Below are 21,529 nucleotides of genomic sequence, written 5' to 3' on the forward strand. Positions count from 1 at the left end.
TTAACAATAGTTTCTATTGTCCACTACTGCCAAAACTCCCTTGTTAAGATCCTATATTTCGGTATCTCACACTATGATACTCAGGAAAAGGTGGATCTACCCTTTACAAATCAGTTTATTATTAAAGTGTTTAAAGCATTATGTAATGGTTCTTTTTAACAAAATCCCATGGCACAAATCTCAAAAAATGTCTTATACCAAAAGTACTCTTGTTGCAGCCTATACATACTCTGAGACTCAACACTGTGTTTCTTCGGTTCTAAAACATGCTTTTTTTCACCTTTTAACTGAAGCTGGAATGCATGCCTCATACAATTTAAAGGTATTCTACAATTCCTATTAGTCAGTAGAAACATTTGCCATTATCTTTGCACAAGTTTATTATTTTTAAAGCAGTGATATGTAGTGTTTTATTTTTTATTGCAGTATAGGTGATTTATAACAATATATTAGGTTCAGATATACAGCAGAGTAATTTAGTATTTTGTTGATTATACTCCATTACAAGTTATTACTAGATAATGGGTATAATTTTGTCCTATATATACTTGTTGCATAGATGTATTAATATGTTATTTGTTATATATTTATATATCTGTTAATCTCATACTCCTAAATTTGTCCCTGCCCCCTTTTCCCTTTGGCAACCACTATTTTGCTTTCTGTATCTGTGAATCTGTTTCTACCAATTGAATCAAATATATTTGATTATTATTCTTGATGATAATCAAACAATTGAAATCCTTCAGTATTTTAGTAAATAAACCATTAAGAAAGTATTGCTTTATCTCTGCAACTTTTTTTTTTTGCCTTTTGTCTTTTTAGGGCCGCACCTGTGGCATATGGAGGTTCCCAGGCTAGGGGTCTAAGCGGAGCTACAGCTGCTGGCTACACCACAGCCACAGCAATATCAGATCTGAGCCTCATCTGCGACCTACACCACAGCTCACAGCAACATCAGATCCTTCCCACTGATCAAGGCCAGGGATCGAACCCACAACCTCATGGTTCCTAGTTGGATTCATTTCTGCTGCACCATGATGGGAACTCCAAAACTTTCTGTTGGTTATCATCTGATGAATGAACCATTATCAAAACTTGCAGAAAAGTTGTCCTTCAGTGGCTTGGTAGAAAATCTAGAGATGATAGTACAGTTCTCTTTTAAGAAATGCAGCATCACTAATACTCTGTATGGCACAGATACAACTATGTATGAAAACATGGACAATGAATGACTGAATGTGTAATTTTAGCAATACTTTTGCCAGTAGCTGAAATATTCTAACCACTGACAACAAACTTTAGAGCCTAAAAAGAATGAACATACAAAATATATGCCTGCAGCATAACAGAGAACATCACAAAACTCAATTACCTATAGAAAAGCAAAATAGAATCCTTAATTTCCAGTGGAATCATTGCTCAAGTTCATACCCAAGCCTTTATATAATTTTATACAGAGAATGGAGTCCAGAAAACACAGGGGAGAGGAAGGGAAATGGGAAGCCCAAGATCAAATTACCATCTTTTCCGCAATGAGAAAGTTCATAAACATCTAGAGTCCTGGCAGATCAGAATACTGACTATAGACAGGAAAGGGACTTAAAAGTTACTGTGAGACTCCAGAAGGCAGTCTAGAAGGCAATGTTTCTGGGCAGCAGAGGGTAAGAGGAAGGGAGAAGAGTCCTTTAGAAATTTTGTGGAGGGAGGAAAAAAAAGCAAAGGGGGAGAGGAAATTTAGGACTCTCCTAGACAAAGCAGGGAAAAAAAATGGAAAGACCCACAATCACACCCCCAAACATCCTGAAAACATTCCAAGAAACCATAGTTTTGCTACACTGACAGAAGAGGGTGCACTTGAACTATGAATCTCAAACCACCCCAAATCACCAGCTCTGTCCAAGAAAGTCAAAAGAACAACATGTAACACATCTTCATCAACAGAAAGCCACTGTGAGAATAACACAGAAAATGAGAATCAAAATGCTTTAGTTGATAACTCCTCCCTCTACCTCCGCCCCCCAAAAAATGAAGAAAACTGTAACACTCTACATTGTTAATGTATACATAAATTAAATGTCCTCAAATGAAAAGCTAGAGGATTTGAAAACATGCCCTGAATGAGAAACTTTCAAAACTAAGAACAGAAAAAAGAAATGAGTTGATAAAACTCAGAAAACAAAAATTATATAGGAAAAGAGCTAAATTACAACCTGCCTAAGGAAGAACAGATTCAAATGAGAAGTTAATAAGGAAAACTGAAGAAAACAGAAAACTACCATGAGAAAAAAATTAAAGAAGTAACAAGGGTGTGAAAAAGCGACCATAATGAAAGATAGGTAAAGAAGACCAAACCAAACATACATATACTGGACTCCTTTAAGAAGAAAAATTAATGGAACAAAATATTAAACTATAATCTAAGAAAAACTGCTAGAAATAAGACCTAATTTTGCATACTAAGAGAGCCTGCCAAAGACCTGGGAAAACTGACCTGCAATAATACACTTAGAGAAATATCCTGGTAAAAGCTATTAGACTTTAAAGATAAAAAAAAAAAAAATTCTTAAGGTCTCCAGGCAAAAAGATCAAAATAACTTAAAAGATCAAGAGAATGAAATGACCAAATCTCTAAAAAGCAACACAAAGCAATACACCAATGCAGCTGTATTTTCTAGAAATTCAAGGAAATAAAATGTAAACCAACAGAAAAAGTTTCAAACACCTCAGAACACAGTTACTACTATTCCCAAGAGCCCTTGATTAATCTACTAGGTCAAGACTGAGCAAACTTTCTGTAAAGGCATCAAATAACACAGTAACCAACTTACAACTACAGGTGACATAATAAGACATAGAAACAATAGTAATGAGACTTTACACCACTCTCAATATAAGCTAAATCAAGTGGACAAAACAAAGAGATAAGGCAATTTAAACGACATAATAATGTAGAGCTTATGGACACTTGTCAAAACACTGCATCCTGATAAATAATACATATTTTTCCACACACACCCACAAAACTGATTATACATTGTTAGCAAAAAACTGCAGAACACTATTAACTTCCATAAGGTAGAAATATTATACACAACACTTTGATCACAATGCTATTATAATTTACTAACGAAAACGAGAAAGGACATTTTTTTTCCATCGGGACATTTAAAAGCTTCATATTAACTCCTGGATTAAAATTGAGTTGAAACGACATAATTTTAAAAAAATGACAAAATACTATGCCAACAATGTATGGGATGCACTGCAAGCTATGTTTAAAATTCACTAAACAATACAAAAAAAAAAAAGCAAACCCAAATTTATTAAATTCTGAGCCCCCCAAACTAGGAAAAGAACCACAAAGTACCAAGAAGATAAAAGCAGAAATGAATAAGGAAGAGAATAAAAAATAGCAGATTTAATAAATTGAAATCCTGTTGTTTGAAAAAAAAAGTAAGAAACGCTCTAGGCTAGTTTGATTAGGGTAAAAAAGGAGAAGCACAAATATATAAGAAATGATGAGATAACCACTGAAACAAGAACTTCTAAAATCATGAGACTTAGTTTGCAGACTTAATTTTTTTTTTTTTTCGGTCTTTTTTTGGGCCTCCAGCATATGGTGGTTCCCAAGCTAGGTTAGGGGTAGAATTGGAGCTGTAGCTGCTGGCCTACACCACAGTTACAGCAACGCAGGATCTGAGCCACTTCTGCCACCTATACCACAGCTCCTGGCAATGCCGGATCCTTAACCCACTGAGCAAGGCCAGGGATCAAACCTGCATCTCATGGATACTAGTAGGATTCGTTAACTGCTGAGCCACTATGGGAACTCCTGCAGACTTAATTTTAAACAAATTTGGAATCCTATATAAAATGCATAGTTTCCTAGGGAAATTACCAAAATTGATCCTATTAAAGTTAGAAAGCCTAATCAAATCAATTTTCATAGAAGAAACAGAGAAAGTTATCAAGGGAATTGGCCCACAAAAGTTCACCAGTCCCAGAATGTACAACCTGTGTGAGAAAAATTTTAAGACAAGACTTGAAAGACCCAAAAGCAGATTTAAACAATAGAAAGATGTCTCTTGTCTTTGGATGTTTTCAATACTAGTCTCTTGTCTATGGATAGTTTTCAACATTAAAGATTTCAGTCCTCCCAAGTTAATTTATAAATGTAATGCAATCTAAGGAACTTAATGGTGCTAAACTGAAGTGAGCGATACTTCTGCCTATACTTTTTTGTTTGAACTATGTTAATGCATCACACATTCAGAAGATAATAAAACCAACAAAGATGAGAAAAAACAAAATTGGAATAAAACAAGCAAATAGACTTTCAAATGAATAATTTAACTACACTGAGGGAGAAAAAAAAGGACTGACTCCAAAAACTTTGAATACAGTTTTGACTATCTTCAGACTAAAACTGCAAAAAAAAATACGAACTATTAATATGCATTTTTTAAATGGTGGTAACACTTAATTCTAAAATAACTTTTAATGCATTCTAGGACTAAACAAATAAAAATTTTGAGCACCAGGATTTTCCACTCACAAGGGCAATACAAAAATGGAAAACTAGAGAACTCTAACAGTTTTAAATTGGAATTGTCATTACTGAGTGGTTAACGAATCTGACTAGGAACCATGAGGTTTCTGGTTTGATCCCTGGCCTCGCTCAGTGGGTTAAGGATCCAGTGTTGCCATGAGCTGTAGTGTAGGTCACAGACGCGGCTCGGATCCTGCGTTGCTGTGGCTCTGGCGTAGGCCAGTGGCTACAGATCTGATTAGACCCCCTAGCCTGGGAACCTCCATATGCTGAGGGTGTGGCCCTAGAAAAGAAAAAAAAAATACACACATAAATAAATAGGAATTGTAAGTTTAGTATAAACTCGTGGTGAGATAAAGACAGAGGGAAAGAGGGAGGGAGGAAGAGGGGCAGGCAGGGGACACTAACTACATAAAAATGTATATGGAGGGTATGTAATACATTTATCTAACTCTCCACAGTAAGGGGAACTAGAATCAGTAACACTCTAGTAGGAATGAACAGACCGAGCACCCAGATCCTATCTCCTAAATATTCTCCTCTGCTAAAAGGAATCAGGGCTTCTTGGATAAAGGGCTAATTCAAAACTGAAGCAGGAAAAGTAAAAAATGAATCTGAACTACATGAATAAAGGAAAGACGTACTCAAAGCATTCAGGCAGCACTGTAAAAAAAAAAAAAAAAAAAAAAACCCAAACAATAAAGAAACCACTATTTTGAAAGGACTTCCACTGGCCATAAAAAATAATCTGAGCATAAAAATAAATTGATAATAAAAGATTATAGCCCACTGAATAAGGTATATGTCAGTTCGTACTCATATAAATAAATGGGGAAAAAGTGAGCAAAAAGGAAAAGCTCCTTACAGTAAAATGCTAACCAAATAAATATTCAAACCACAATCAGATTAGGAAACCACCATTTCAGTAATAACTGATTCAAGCAAAAATCAGTGGATACTAAAACTAGCAGATTATCGCTTCTCAGCCTTTTGGCTAAGATCAAGTGTAAAACTAGCAGATTAAAGTCTGAGGAATAGATTATCTACCAAATCTCAAAGAATCTCCCAAAAGAAAGTTATTTATAAGGTGAAAGACAGTAACTCTTCAATAAAGAAGTTTAACAGACACTATCTTAACCAAGCCATCAAAGTTATCAGCAACGAGACTGCTATCACACACCTTAAAATTTGACACACTGAGAAAGACACATCACTTGTGTGTTACTCCTATTAAGAATACGTAACCTTGGAGTTCCTGTAGTGGCTCAGCAGTAACAAATTCAACTAGTAACCATGAGGTTATGGATTTGATCCCTGGCCTTGCTCAGTGTGTTAAGAGTCCTGTGTTGCCATGAGCTGTGGTGTAGGTTGCAGATGCAGCTTGGATCTGGCATTGCTGTGGTGTAGGCCAGAGGCTGTAACTCCGATTCAACCCCTAGCCTGGGAATTTCCATAATGCCAAAGGTGCGGCCCTAAAAAGTGTATGTGTGGGGTGGGGGAGGAGAAAATACATAACCTCAATCTAACAATGAGGAAATAGAGTAAAACTCAAACTGAGAAACATTTTACAAAGTCATTGGCCTACACGCTTCAAAAAAGCTCAAGATGAGGAAAGTCAAAAGACTGAGGAACTATTCCAGACTAAAGGAGCCTAAAGAGACATAATAACTAAGGGCAACATGTCATCCAGGGTTGGACCTTAGACTTTTTTTTTTTGCTATAGAAGATATTAATGGAACTAGCAAAATATTTATATGGGCTTTAGATTAGATAGCAGCATTGTATCACCAGCAATATCCTGTTTATATAACTGCATTATGGCAATATACATGTTCTTGTTCTTAGGAACAACCCACTGATATTCAGGGGTGAAAAGGCATAATGATAACTTACTCTCGAGTGGTTTAGGAAAAGAAATAGCGTATATATATTTAGAAAGTTACAAATAAAATGTTAAAATATTAACAATTAGAGAATCTGAGAAAATGGCATATATATCTTCCTTGTACTAGTCTTACAACTTTTCTATAAACCTGAAATTATTTCAACATAAAATACTTTCAATTTATTTCACTTCTATACATCCTGTAACACAAGAATTGTATATAATAAAAGATCTATATAAATAAATATATTCTTTCATCAGTACAGAAATTCTAAGTGATAAAGCCCTGTGAGTTTATTTGGTAGTTTATTATTTTTAGCCATATACAAAGTAACAATGTGCCTTACAATCAATAAAATATTGTACTCAATGAAATATAATGATTCCAAAATTTCATAGGAAAATTTTGGCTAAGAAGGCAAAAACTAATCCTACCATATTTTCTCAGTTAAGAAGTCATTATCACCATCACAAAATCACTATAAATACCTGGTGTTGCTGGAATAATCCCACATGGCCACATCTAGGAGGCTCCGAACCCAGGTCTTAGAGGGCTCCTTGAGAAATTTTTGCTGGTAGATCCCTACCACAAGATCCTCTACAGTGACAAGTTCTAGATCTTGCCTGATTTCTTCCATTGGTAAACAGAAAGCACACATAATCAGTAACTTTAGGTACACAGAACATGTACATCAAAATGAAACAAATACAGATATCGAAATGCATTTGAACAGAGACCCAGTTTAACTTACCTGATGACTTTGCCATATACTTCAAACACCAGTTGACTCTGGCTCTATCATCAGACTGAAGAAAGGAAAAAATTTTACTTGTATTTTCTCCTCTCCTGATTTACTTTAATTAATGCAGTTTTTTCAAACTTGGCAGGGGGTGGGTGGTAGAAGGGGCAGAGTGGTGGGAAGGGAGAAGACTGAAGTTTGTGATGAACTAAATAAGCATTGTCAAAAAAAAAAAAAAGCAACACATACTAGAAAAGACTACTGCTATTAATAGCCAGCTACATTCACAAAGGAAAGTTAACATCTTATGAACAGCAAGCGAGACATAGGGTAAGCAAATGAAGAAATCAATGTTCAGAAAAAGATAAATAAGAAATTGCGTTAATGGTGACACAAATAGTAAGGTTAAAACCCAATTCTTGGAGTTCCCGTGGTGGTGCAGTGGTTAACGAATCCGACTAGGAACCATGAGGTTGTGGGTTCAATTCCTGGCCTTGCTCAGTGGGTTAAAGATCCGGCGTTGCCGAGAGCTGTGGTGTAGGTTGCAGAAGCGGCTCGGATCTGGTGATGCTATGGCTCTGGCATAGGCCGGTGGCTACAGCTCCGATTCGACCCCTAGCCTGGGAACCTCCATATGCTCCGGGAGCAGCTCAAGAAAAGGCAAAAAGACAAAAAACAAACAAACAAAACGAAACCCAATTCTTCAATACCTAGCCTAAAAGAAATATAGACAAAACAAAGTATAAAGGTTATAAAAAGATCAAGGGGTGTTCCCATCGTGGCTCAGCAGTAACAAGCCCAACTACTGTCCATGACAGGGGTTCCATCTCTGGACTTGCTCAGTGGGTTAAGGATCTGGTGTTGCCATGAGCTGTGGTATAGGCCAGCAGCTGCAGCTCTTATTTGCCCCAGCCTGGGAACTTCCATATGCCGCACCTGTGGCCCTAAAAAGACAAAAAGATCAAAGGATTGCCACAAAAAAAGTTCTGAATAAATAATACTCTTGTCTAGAAGGACAGGAGTGAGGATTAGAAATCCATCCCTCAGGGTAAAAAGATAGTGAAGATATTTTAGAAAGAGGAATAGGAGTTCCCATCGTGGCGCAGTGGTTAACGAATCCGACTAGGAACCATGAGGTTGCGGGTTCGGTCCCTGCCCTTGCTCAGTGGGTTAACGATCCGGCGTTGCTGTGAGCTGTGGTGTAGGTTGCAGACGCGGCTCGGGTCTGGCGTTGCTGTGGCTCTGGCGTAGGCCAGTGGCTACAGCTCCGATTGGACCCCTAGCCTGGGAACCTCCATATGCCGTGGGAGCAGCCCAAATAGCAAAAAGACAAAAAAAAAAAAAAAAAAAAAAAAAAAAGAAAGAAAGAGGAATAACATGAAATTTACCAAAACTGAAATACATTCAGCTTTTGCAGTCTTCAAAACCCATCCAAACCAGAGAAATTTAGAAGACATTATACCCAATTACATTCAAAACAGTTAACCAAGAATGAACATGTTTTAACACACACACCTAATACACAAAGTTCTTTCTTTGGGCATCTTTCATGGATCTTTTGGTTTCTAAGTGGATGCTTTAAAATAAACTATTACATTGAAATTACCTTGCAGTAAATAGGTGGCCACTTCCCTGAGTTTGGACGAATAAATCTATAAAGGTTTTGTAACACAGTTGCTTGATCATGCCCAGATTCAAAATGTGAAATAGGAATCTTGTGACTAGAATCACCTGAAGGAAATAAAAACAAAATAGGAGTTCAAATTTTGACTACGATAATTATGGAGTAGGTACAGAAATAGGAGTCCAAGAAGGGAGTAATGGGTAACTTGTACTCGAGCGCTTGTACCAAGCCTGGTTATGGTTAGGTACTTCATATATTTTATCCCATATTCTTATGAGGAAGATAATATACACAGTACTAGAGAAGAGATGACTGAGAATTACCAAGGTCAGCAGTGAATAACTAGTGAACACTGGAATCAAGACTCAAACTCAGGTTTAAGTGAAAGAGCCTATATAGTTATTTTCACTGTTCCTAGGTGGCCTTTCATGAATCTTTTATTAATAAGGCTGGGGACCTTAACAGTGGTGACTACCTTTTAATTGATTGTATGATGAATATTTCTACTTCCAGTAAAACATGAACCAAGTAGTTCAGATCAACCTCTTTACAAAAATCTAAAATGCTTGAGGATAACAAGAACACCTATAGTAGCAAGGAAATATTAGATGAAGATGCAGGAGAACACAGAATTCCAGAGAGGTGAGCCTAGCTTTTGAGACAGTTTTTCCCCTGGAGTCATTTGCTAATTCCAGAAGGGTAAGTTTAATGGCTGAGAAGTGTGCTTCTTGGGGCCTGGTTTGTGAGATGTAGGGTGTCTAGAAAAAGTAAACACAAGCCTTCTCCAGAAGAAGTGAACATCACTATAAGCCTCAAATAACTTTAAATCATTCTTTTCAAAGAGTCTATACAAATAATCAGGCACACAAAGAAACAAGAGAACCAAAACCAAGTTGATAGAAAAAGATCAGAAGGGTGTCCAGATGAAGTTATTGGACACAGATTTTAAATAATCAAACATATTTGACAGGATCAAATAATGAATTTCAGCATAAAAGTGGAAGCTATAAAAAAGAATACAAGGCGAGTTTAACTTCTGATAATGACAGACTGGGGAAAGCTGAACATACAAAGCACCTGCTTTAAAGCACTGCAGACACAAAAATGCAGTGAAGAATTATGGGCCCAAAATCATAGAAAGGAAGAAATCCTAGAGACTGAATCCAGCATTTCAGTTTGTTGGTAATTTGGGCATTTACCAATTTTAGAAGAGGAGATATAGAAGGTGAGAAACGGAGAAGTTTAACAGTCCCAGAGCTAATAAGAATTAAAAATATTACTATAGTATTACTTGTGTGTGTATATATATATATATATATATATATATATATGTAAATTTATAAATTAAAAAATATTCATTTTCTTCTGTCCTCCACCATTTATGCTGTGAAGTCAATTATAAATATTACTGATTTTTTTGTTGGTAATCTGTCCACCTTCCTTTTTTTTTAAGATCAACTAGAAATAAAAACAAAAAACATCAACTAGAAATAGACTGACTCTCTTAAGTCTAAACTCAATTTTAAATTATCTTAATCTCTGAAATGGGATTAAAGCAACCTGAGATGGCTAGTGACTCCAGCTTTCTGCCAGAATCACAAATCTATGGAGAGGAATAACAAGTTTTCATATCCACTGTTCAGTACTCAAAAACAACCAGACATATTGAGAGCTAAAAACTTTATGGAACAGCAAGACAACCAACAGACTATAAAAATACATCAAAAAAGAAGATCCCTGTAATAGGGTTATCAAACATGAGATTTTTAAAATAATGAAGCTTATTATATTCAAAGAAATAAAAAATACTGGTAACTTCAACAGAACCATAAAAAAGATCCAAATGTAAACTCAAAAACTGAGAATACATTCTCTAACCTGTTTTAGGATGGCCAAATAACCTTGGTAACAAAATTAAGATTAACCTCAGTCTTCGACATGAATGCACAAATCCTAATACAAAATTTTAACAAACCAAATCTGGCAACTTAATTAAGAGTTATACAGTACCATGTTGGATTTTTTGCTGGAATGTAAGGTGGTTTAACAATAATAAATCACCATGTAAACAAAAGACATAAATCAAGTGATATACAGAAAGAGTACTCATTAATATGTACAACTGACATCTCTTGCCAAACTGGGAACAGAAGGGAACTTCTTTATCCTGATAAAAGAATACATACTAAAAAATGAAAACTAGAGCAAAAAGTGTACTCACTGGTGAAACATCATTAACTAGAGAGCCTAACCAGAATGAATACTAAGACAAAACAAGTTTTAAATTTTTAAAATAAAAGATGCATACTAAAAAGAAAAATCACAGATATGATTATATAAGGAATTTGCTAAAAATTCGGTTTAGCAAAGGTGGGATAAAACCAAAATACAAGGAGTTCCCACTGTGGCACGGTGGGGTAAGAACCTGACTGCAGTGGCTCTGGTCACTGTGGAGACATGGGTTCAATCCCCGACCTGGCCCAGTGGGTTAAAGTATCTGAAGTTGCCACAGTTGTGCCACAGGTCACAGCTGCAGTTCACGTACAGTCTCTGGCTTGGGAACTTCCATATGCCACAGGTACAGCCATTAAAACACACACACACACAAACACAAAAGTAAACAATTAGAAAATATAATTTTAAGAGATATTTATAATAGCTATAAAAATGGTAAACTATAATAAGATTAATACTATGGAAAAAATAAGATTTTATTGTAAAACATTACAGATTCAAGCAATAAGAGTAACCCCATGTTCACATAAAGAATCAATATCATGAAGCTGTCAGTTCTATGCCAAATGACCTAAAGATTTAAAGGTTATTCCAAATTCTGAGATTCTAAAGTTCAGAAAGGCTTTTGTGAAGCATGATACACTAAGTTGTATGTGGAAGAGTAAAGGGTTAAGAATAGCTAAGATATTCCAAAAGAATAAAGTCAATCTTGTCAAAATGTTTTAACAATATGATATGGGAGACAAACAGATCAACAGAAAATATAAATAAGGCTCAGGTGGAGTGTTCTGGTGGCTCAGTGGGTTAAGGATCCAGTGTTGTCATTGCTGTGGTGCAGGTTGATCCCTGGCCTGTGAAATTCTGCATGATGCAGGTGTAACCAAAAAAAAAAAAAAAAAAAAGACTCATGCATAAACATAAACGTGATTTAGTACAGGTGACACTACATATTTGGGAACAAATTGATTATCCAATAAATGATGCTGAGACAACCGATTATCCACATGGGAAAAAAATGAAATTGAATCTTTACTGCACATCATACACAAGTCAATTCCAAGTGGAATAAGAACCTAGATGTGAAAAACTATAGAAGAAAATTAAGATATTTTCATGGCCTTCAGGTAGAAGGGAATTCTTAAATAAGACAATAACACTCCCCCAAACAATGAGAGAAAAGATAGTTACTAAACTAAAAGTAAAAATTTCTGTTCATTAAAATACACTATAATGTAGAATTCCTGCTGTGGCTCAGTGGAAACCAACCTGACTAGTATCCATGAGGATGTGGATTTGATCCCTGGCCTCACTCAAAGGGTTAAGGATCCAGCATTGCCATTAGTTGTGGTGTAGGTCATAGATGTAGCTTGGCTCTGACATTGCTGTGGCTGTGGTGTAAGCCAGCAGCTGCAGCTCTGATTCAACCCCTAGCCCAGGAAATTCCATGTGCTGCAGGTGTGGCCCTAAAAACAAAAAACTACCAAGAAAAAAAAAACCCCATCATAATGAGAGTAAAAACTGCAAGGAACAAACCGAAATTAGGGATCTGCACACAATTAAATAAAAAAAATATATAATAAACTCCTATAAACCATTAAAGATGACAATCCAATAGATAAATGGGGAAAAGACACTGCTGAGTTAAAAAAAATTACAGGTAAAGAATTGGATTGTGATGATCATTGTACAACTATAAATGTAATAAATTGAGTAATAAAAATAGATTAAAAAATAAAAATAGAATAAAATAAAAAGAAATATATACAGTATCATATAAAAATCTAAATAGCAAAATTAAATGTACCATATAAATACATATCTATAGTAAAACTATTCATAAAACAAATAATACAAAATTCAGAATAGTGGCTCTTTTAGGAGGGAGGATACAATTAAGGAGAAATATAGGAGCCTTCAATAAGTAATGGCAAAGTACTCTTTCTTCAGCAGACTGGCAGCTGAACTGCTGTTCATTAATATTCTATATACCTTGGAATTCCTGCTGTGACTCAGAGGTAACGAACCTGACTAGTCTCCATTAGGATGCAGGTTCAATCCCTGGCCTTGCTCAGTGGGTTAAGGATCTGGCATTGCCATGAGCTGTGGTGTAGGTCGCAGACATGGCTCGGATCCCACATTGCTATGGCTGTGGTGTAGGCTGGCAGCTGCAGCTCCAATTCGACCCCTAGACTGGGGACCTCCAAAATAAAAAAATAAATTCTTTATACCTTAAGTGAATGTTATGTATTCTATTTTGTATCTGAAGCTTCATTTAAAAAGCTGATAGACATTTTGTATAGAAAGCTGAAGGCAGTTTTCAAAGCTTTGTTTTAAAGCAGAACTTCTCTCTCAAAATCATCAACTAGTAAAATAGATAAAAAGTAGAGCTCCTACGGTGAAGTGGGGGAGATGAGAAGGGACTAAACCTCCTACCTCCACACACTCATACAAAACCTGAAGTCCTCTTCAAAGGAACACATGGTGGCAGCGGGGGGAGGGGGGATCAATGGACAGACTATATCAAAATCTCTTCCAATCTTGAAATCCTTGAATACAATGTCCTAAACCATAATGCCCAAGAAGCATTCACTTGATTTCACTTACACATACTTCATTAAAGGCCAGGTAGCACAGGAGCATTTGAAAGATCTACCTGCACATTTCCTGGCTACTAATCGAACTGTATCCACGTATAAATTTGCTTCAGTGTATTACTCATGAAACATGGTCTTTTCCTAAGTAGCAGCCTGATTATAGCACCCTAGGCACTTTTAGTTATTATATTGGCATAGCTGTCACTCTAATACAGTCATTTATCTTATTTAATTTGCACATTTCCCAGGGTTATCAAATTGGCAATTTGAGACACGCATAAATCAGTGAGCTCCAAAAGGATCTGAAGTTTCCTGAATGAAAAACACTGTACTCAGGTTTAATTAGTTTGAAAAATAACTGAAGAAAACATTCCTAGAGTCCTTAATAAGTTTGTTTTTAGGACCATACTTTGTTAATTAATTTGAAAAGATTATAAAAATAAGCCTTTAAAATGATTTTTTAAAAATTTCATCAGAAATAAAATAAGAAACAGTAAGGAGGTATTCTCACAGATGAGTGTCTCACTCATAGGGATTCTGATGCACTCAGGAGATGAACAAACCAGTAACAGGGCTTAAATAAAAGTGTGAAATTAATTCATCAGCTATGTTTCTACTTCTGATTTGTTACTATTAAGTGAAATAACCAAAGACAACATAACACTTGGGCAGATTAGCTAAGTCCGTACTTCAGAGTTACAACAGAACTTTTATCCTATAATTTTTTCATTCAAATCTACTTAAGGGGTCTTACTTAAAAAAAAAAAAAAAAAAAAAAAAAAAAAAAAGCCTGTAACTCCTTGCTCCAAGGCCCTAGAGTCCTGATCCCAGGCAAACAAAATAGGACTAATACATATTTTTCACTAAGACTAGAAAAAAAACTCAAAGGATATAGACAAAAAAATGAGTCTAAAATATTCTCTTCATTTATAAAGAATATTGTAAGTATTACACAACAGCTGCTTATTACTGGAGATTTGAAAAACTTTTTCCTTTTTTTTAAGGGCCGAACCTGTGGCACATGGAGGTTCCCAGCATAGGAGTTGAATCCGAGCTGTAACTGTTGGCCTACACAGACAGAGCAATGCCAGATCCGAGCCACGTCCAAGACCTACACCACAGCTCACAACAACGTTGGATCCTTAACCCACTGAGCGAGGCCAGGGATTGAACCAGCATTCTCATGGATACTAGTCGGATTTGTTTCCGTTATGCCACAACAGGAACTCCACAGTCCATATATTTTAAAAGTATTTAGGGATCACATAAACCATCTACCACATTTATGAAGATTTTTTAACAACTTAAGGTTATTCTCCCCCCAAATCAGTGTTTTCTGTTTCTGTTTAAAGCAGTGTCTTAACCAGGTACACACATATTTAATGCCTATATTCTACCCCATTCCTTTATACTTACTGGCAGCCTGACAATGAAATCGAAATCCTCGTGGAATTTCACCTGTAATACAAAATATTTTATTGAGAGAAGCTGAAATCTGGAAGCTCTCTGGTTGTGCTATACTAATATTCCATAGGATGACCAAATCATAACATGGGTAATTGCTATTGCTATGTGAAATTACATAACGTTAAACCTTCAGAGGGTTTTTCCCCAACAAAGGTTATGATGACTATCAAAGAATCTGGTATATTGTCTAAACTACTTTAAAAAGCAAGTTATCCTGGAAGCTCTTGCTATGGCACAGTGGGTTAAGAATCTGACTGCTGTGGCTCAGGTTCTGTCCCTGGCCCTGCCAGGTGAGTTAAAAGGATCCAGCATTGCTACAACTACTGAGTAGGTCACAGCTGAGGCTCAGATTCTTCTCTAGCCTAGGAACTTCCATATGCCGTTGGCGCAGCCATAAAAAAATAATAATAATAAAAAGTTATCCCTTACAGAAAAGGGTCTATTAGGTAAAGAAAATCTGTGTTAAAGGAGTCTTAGCCTGGGGTTCAGAACAAGCCACAGGAGTTCATGAGACCCATGATAGAGCAAAGTATTTATGTATTTCTCAGAGGAAAAAGTCTCCAAATTCTCTTTTTAGTGTTTTACACCTATACAGAAAATAATTATTTGATGTGTCCTAAGCAGCAACTGTCACAAGTGTTAAGTAGGAAAATTTTGTTGTTGTTGTTATTTCAAACTAAGGAAAAATGCTGGACTGTCTCAACGAATTTTAAAGAAATTGACACAACTAAGATGAAATTCTTCTTTCCCCAAACCTCTTCTCCTTTACTCTTCTGCCTATATATTCCTCCCATTTACCTTCAAAAGTTTAGTGCTCCCTTAATTATCTATTCACTTGGGAGCTGAATCAAGTCCTGTCTCTATTACTAATTGCTTTCAATAGGGTACACTCATGTAAAAAAGAAACAGAACATCCATGAGCCTATTAAGTACTAGGCTACTTCCATACGGTCTCATGTATTCCTCAGAAAAGCCCTCTAACGGGCATTAGCCCCACTTTACAGATGAGTTGATAGGTTCAGAAAGGATGAATACTTCGTTCAAGGTTACAAGGCAACAGCAAGTTAAAAACTAGTGACTGCTGAGGAAAGGATGGGGTAAAGAAATAAAAAAATAAATATATACATTAACAAGCTTTTAGAAATTCCAAAATGTTAAGCCACAGATAAGCAAATAGCAGGCTGCACATTTTTTTCAGGCATTCTATCCACCCAACTCTAATGCTTACTTGAGGTTAAAAGCCTAAACCAAAACCTGTGGGTCAACATTTGATTCTTAGTTTTCCATTCAGTTATTATGAAGTTTTGCTACATTTTAAGAACTCACCCGTGCAACAGCTTTTAAGAAAAATACTATCATCAAATGAGGTCAAGATAAAAAAAAACCGTAACTTTTTAAGATGGAGCATCTACTCTAGCTGGCTACTTACCAGGATTTATAAAACTGTGGAAATCTGCCATAATACCTTCTTGGAGAGAGTATTTAACACAGCCTATTTCACAAGGGAGGAAGCGCTGTTCACAATGAGGAGGTAGCTCGCCATGGCTAAAAATGTTCAAAAAATAAAAAATACCTCCAAGGAGAGCTAAAAAAAGACAACACAAACAGATGAGCACCTCAGATTTACTCCTCTGATAAAACGCAAAAGTTTTAGAACCTTTCTCCTGTGTTCCTATATTCCTAAATGAGCTAAAAAAAAGTCAGCTGTACCAGATAAATCAATTTTTATGATGACACCTATTAAGGATTAAAGTAGTAACCACTTTTTGCATGAAGTAACAAAAATTATTCAAATTTGGAGCCAGCTCTACATAATTTAGTTATACGTAAGCCCTAAATCTCAGCAATGACTTAAGCTGTGACCCATTTTCAAGAAATATAAAGGTCTGGGAAATAAACCAAGTAGAATCAGTGTAGAAAAACTCTTTTATGATATAAACTACAGACAATTTAGTTTACCCTTTACTTTTACCAATATACACAAGACCACTTATAAATTCTCTAAAGCAAGAAAGAAATGTGACGATGTAAGGGTCTTATTTACTAGGAATGGCAATACTTAAATTGTTAAAAATTTATGATCTTCAGCAAAGTCAGAACACAATAATAATTTAAAAACAGAAGGAACAGCAAGGACTTTCTTTTCTAGGATAGCTCAATTTATCTTTACCTTTGTAATAAATGTACTTAAATGTCTAGCTGTAAACAATTTAAAAAGTATGTTTAATAACATGTGAGATGCTAGAAACCAAGAGATCAGATTTTTATTAAAAAATTATCCAGTGTTACTCCAACAAATGCATATTACCTGGGCTTTTACAAGTTAAGCATCATTTGTGTTTGACACCTGTTATCAATTTGAAAAGTGGGCTCAAAATGAACCGAATACGTGTTTACTGACCAATGTATCACAGTATTTTAAGGACCCAAATTTATCTAAGGAAAATATTTTAAGATTACTCTACCTTGATCACTTTTTAAAGACAAGCATGACATATCTGGAGGTGAAACATTCTGCTTTGGTACAAGCATTGCGGGCCTCCTCAGAGGAGTAGAAACAGGTTTCTAAAGAGAAAGATAATGACTGACCACATACTTAAACTCTTACCAGGCGCTTTATACCATATACTTAAATATAGCTAATTGCAAAACAGCCCATAGATTACTTTGCTGGCCTCTCTAGGCCAACAAATACAATGAATATATAAATACATCATCATCAACGACACCAAGGGCAGACAATGGCAAAAATCTATAAATACTTTGAGTCAAAAGGTTGACTGGTAAATAACCAGTCCCATTATGGCTGAAAGTCATTTGCCCACTACTGATAATCTAAACTAATCCTACTAAGTCACAAAACACATGCCTCTCCAGTGGCCAAAAGAGTATCATTTGCCAAAGTACTCTAATATTGTTTATTTTTCACTTAAAAGTTAAAACCAGATTTTGCTGACTCTTAAGTCTCAACAAGATAAAGATATACACACATGGTTTTCATTTTGAGGGGAAACATCTTAAACTGTAGTGAGAAGGAGAAAAAAAGAATCAAAGCTCACAAGTATAAATAAATACAAATTCAACCGATTATATTCCAAACATAAATCCACAAAATCAAAATCTCTCAAACCTTAAACTAGCAAAACTCTCTTGAATTTCAATCCAATGTTCACAGCTTAAAATAACAGAATTTTACTATGTAAGAATGGAAAGAACATGGGGAGGGGGGAAATTCCACAATTACTATGCCTCTCCTTGATATGAACAACAAATCCTAGTGCTTTAACCCTCTACTACACAGATATTAACCCAAATAAATTTTACACACCTTTTACCTGTAAAGCACACAATCATCCACCAAGATTCACAAACCAAAGATTCACAAACCACCAAGATTCAAAAATAAAAAATTTCAACATTTTAAACACAGTAACTGGCCTGGGTTCCAGGTGTCACTCAAAAAGAGAGAATGGCCCAAACTACTTTTAAACATCTAAAAAAAAAAAGGTTCTTAAATCATAGAGGAGTTGAAAGGGACCCTTAAAGGTCATCTAGCACAGACCCTAAATATCAAAACTCCCATTGCTGATGATGGTTTATTGGTTGCAGGTTTCCCAAAGGGATTTTTCCTGGCCTTCTCCCACCAAATGATAGCAATGAGTGCCCTAGTTCTGGACCCTGCTGGTTTTTCAAGAGGCACTTTGACACCAGGAAAAAAGTATATATATGAAAAACTCTTCCTTGCACTCACCTAATCATCCAGTCGTCTACTCTTTGGCATTCACTCACTCACTCATCCAGCATTTACTGAATATGCCTACGTGCCAGGCAGGTGGCTGTTCTTCCCTAACTTTACCTGCTTCTCCCAAGGCCCAGCGTCCTTCCCCTGGGCGGCCTTCCACTCTCGAGCCATTTCTGAGTATTTCTCCTTTTCCTCCTCCCTCAGTAGCTGGGGAAATGGAAGGGGGACACAAGAAGAGGAATAGCAGTGAGGACCGAGTGCCCTGGGTCCCGCAGGTAGATCCTTGGAAACTACAGGAAGGCGGTTCCAGCGTCTGTTTGTCCTAGGCTGGGAGCAGGAGACTCCCTCTCCCTCAAGCAGGGGCCCAGGGATCACTGGCCTCCTTGGGGCCTCTCTTACTCCCTCCTCACCCTCCCGCTGGCCCAACTGCCCAGCCCCAGGCTCACTCAGCCTTACCGCCCAGTCAGCGGAGCAGTAAGGGATGGCATCAGCGACACGAGCCACCGGCAGGCCTCTTCTACGTAGTTCAGGGATCTTTTCCTGCACGAAGAAATAGTAGGCATTGCGGCTGCCCCTGCGGTTTGGCATGGTGAACGCTGCCGGACGTCGAGATGGGCCTGAGACAGTACCAGCCACCTGCGCCCTCGCCGGGCTCCCACCCTTAGTAACCAAGGCAGCGGCCTGCGTGCGCAGGCCCAAAGCTCTCAGCCAATCAGGGTGCGCTGCGCAGCCGCATTGGCCTCGCCAGGAGAAAAACAGCCTGAGATGGGATGCTTCCCCCATGTGTGGCGGTGGGGGTGGGGTGGAGAGGGAGCGAGGTCACAGGTGCGAAGCACTCTGATTGGCTGGGATGAATCATTGTCGGAGGTGCTGTCACGTGGAAGGTTCGGTGATTTCTGTACATTATTGCGTAATATGCCTCAAAGTAGGTAGAGAGAAAGAGGACTGGCCCCGGCTTCAGGTTCTTCCAAGTTTTACATTTGTAGCAGCTCTGTGCCAATTATTGTGAAAGGTATTGAGAGGAGAAACAGTGAGGAAATAGGACAAGATCTTGTGTCTCAAGAAGTTTACAATTTAATAGGCAGGGCGGGTAAGATGACAAAAAAAAGTGACTCAAAAGAGTGTGATTTGGTTTGGTTTTTCCCCATTTTCAAATAAACATTGTTGTTTCAAAGAATATGTTTATTTATTTATCTTTACTGCACAAGAAATCCACTTTCATTTTTAATTAATGATTTTAATTTTTTTCCATTATAGCCGGTTTTTTAAAATGTAGCTTTTAGTAAGTGTTAAGAAGGACACACATACGTAGTAAGAGACTGAGATTTTATTTTATTTTATTTTATTTATTTATTTTTTTTTGGTGTGTCATTCTTTTTTTTTTTTTTTTTTTTTTCCCACTGTACAGCAAGGGGGTCAGGTTATCCTTACATGTATACATTACAATTACAGTTTTTCCCCCACCATTTCTTCTGTTGCAACATGAGTATCTAGACATAGTTCTCAATGCTATTCAGCAGGATCTCCTTGTAAATCTATTCTAGGTTGTGTCTGATAAGCCCAAGCTCCCGATCCCTCCCACTCCCTCCCCCTCCCATCAGGCAGCCAAAAGTCTCTTCTCCAAGTCCATGATTTTCTTTTCTGAGGAGATGTTCATTTGTGCTGGATATTAGATTCCAGTTATAAGCGATATCATATGGTATTTGTCTTTGTCTTTCTGGCTTATTTCACTCAGGATGAGATTCTCTAGTTCCATCCATGTTGCTGCAAATGGCATTATGTCATTCTTTTTTATGGCTGAGTAGTATTCCATTGTGTATATATACCACCTCTTCCGAATCCAATCATCTGTCCATGGACATTTGGGTTGTTTCCATGTCCTGGCTATTGCGAATAGTGCTGCAATGAACATGCGGGTGCATGTGTCTCTTTTAAGTAGAGTTTTGTCCGGATAGATGCCCAAGAGTGGGATTGCGGGGTCATATGGAAGTTCTATGTATAGATTTCTAAGGTATCTCCAAACTGTTCTCCATAGTGACTGTACCAATTTACATTCCCACCAGCAGTGCAGGAGGGTTCCCTTTTCTCCACATCCCCTCCAGCACTTGTTATTTGTGGACTTATTAATGATGGCCATTCTGACTGGTGTGAGGTGATATCTCATGGTAGTTTTGATTTGCATTTCTCTTATAATCAGCGATGTTGAGCATTTTTTCATGTGTTTGCTGGCCATCTGTATATCTTCTTTGGAGAAATGTCTATTCAGGTCTTTTGCCCATTTTTCCATTGGTTTTTTTGCTGTTGGGTTGTATAAGTTGTTTATATATTCTAGAGATTAAGCCCTTGTCAGTTGCATCATTTGAAACTGTTTTCTCCCATTCTTAAAGTTGTCTTTTTGTTTTCTTTTTGGTTTCCTTTGCTGTGCAAAAGCTTTTCAGTTTGATGAGGTCCCATGGGTTTATTTTTGCTCTAATTTCTATTGCTTTGGGAGACTGACCTGAGAAAATATTCATGAGGTTGATGTCAGAGAGTGTTTTGCCTATGTTTTCTTCTAGGAGTTTGATGGCGTCCTGTCGTATATTTAAGTCTTTCAGCCATTTTGAGTTTATTTTTGCGCATGGTGTGAGGGTGTGTTCTAGTTTCATTGCTTTGCATGCAGCTGTCCAGGTTTCCCAGCAATGCTTGCTGAA

The 21,529-nt window shown here is 36.9% G+C and overlaps 1 protein-coding gene across 1 annotated transcript in view; it reads right to left on the reverse strand.

Moving 5' to 3' along the window:
* MAEL (maelstrom homolog (Drosophila)) overlaps positions 1–19,494 on the reverse strand; it is a 50,200-nt gene extending 30,706 nt beyond the window's left edge. Inside the window, 8 exon segments of the mRNA NM_001097511.1 lie at positions 6,927–7,068; positions 7,190–7,244; positions 8,784–8,908; positions 15,047–15,088; positions 16,527–16,682; positions 17,563–17,662; positions 18,954–19,046; positions 19,296–19,494. Coding sequence (NP_001090980.1) covers positions 6,927–7,068; positions 7,190–7,244; positions 8,784–8,908; positions 15,047–15,088; positions 16,527–16,682; positions 17,563–17,662; positions 18,954–19,046; positions 19,296–19,427 — 845 coding nt within the window. The 5' untranslated portion in view covers positions 19,428–19,494.

This window comes from Sus scrofa, chromosome 4, assembly GCF_000003025.6.
Source record: "Sus scrofa isolate TJ Tabasco breed Duroc chromosome 4, Sscrofa11.1, whole genome shotgun sequence".
Taxonomy (NCBI): domain Eukaryota; kingdom Metazoa; phylum Chordata; class Mammalia; order Artiodactyla; family Suidae; genus Sus; species Sus scrofa.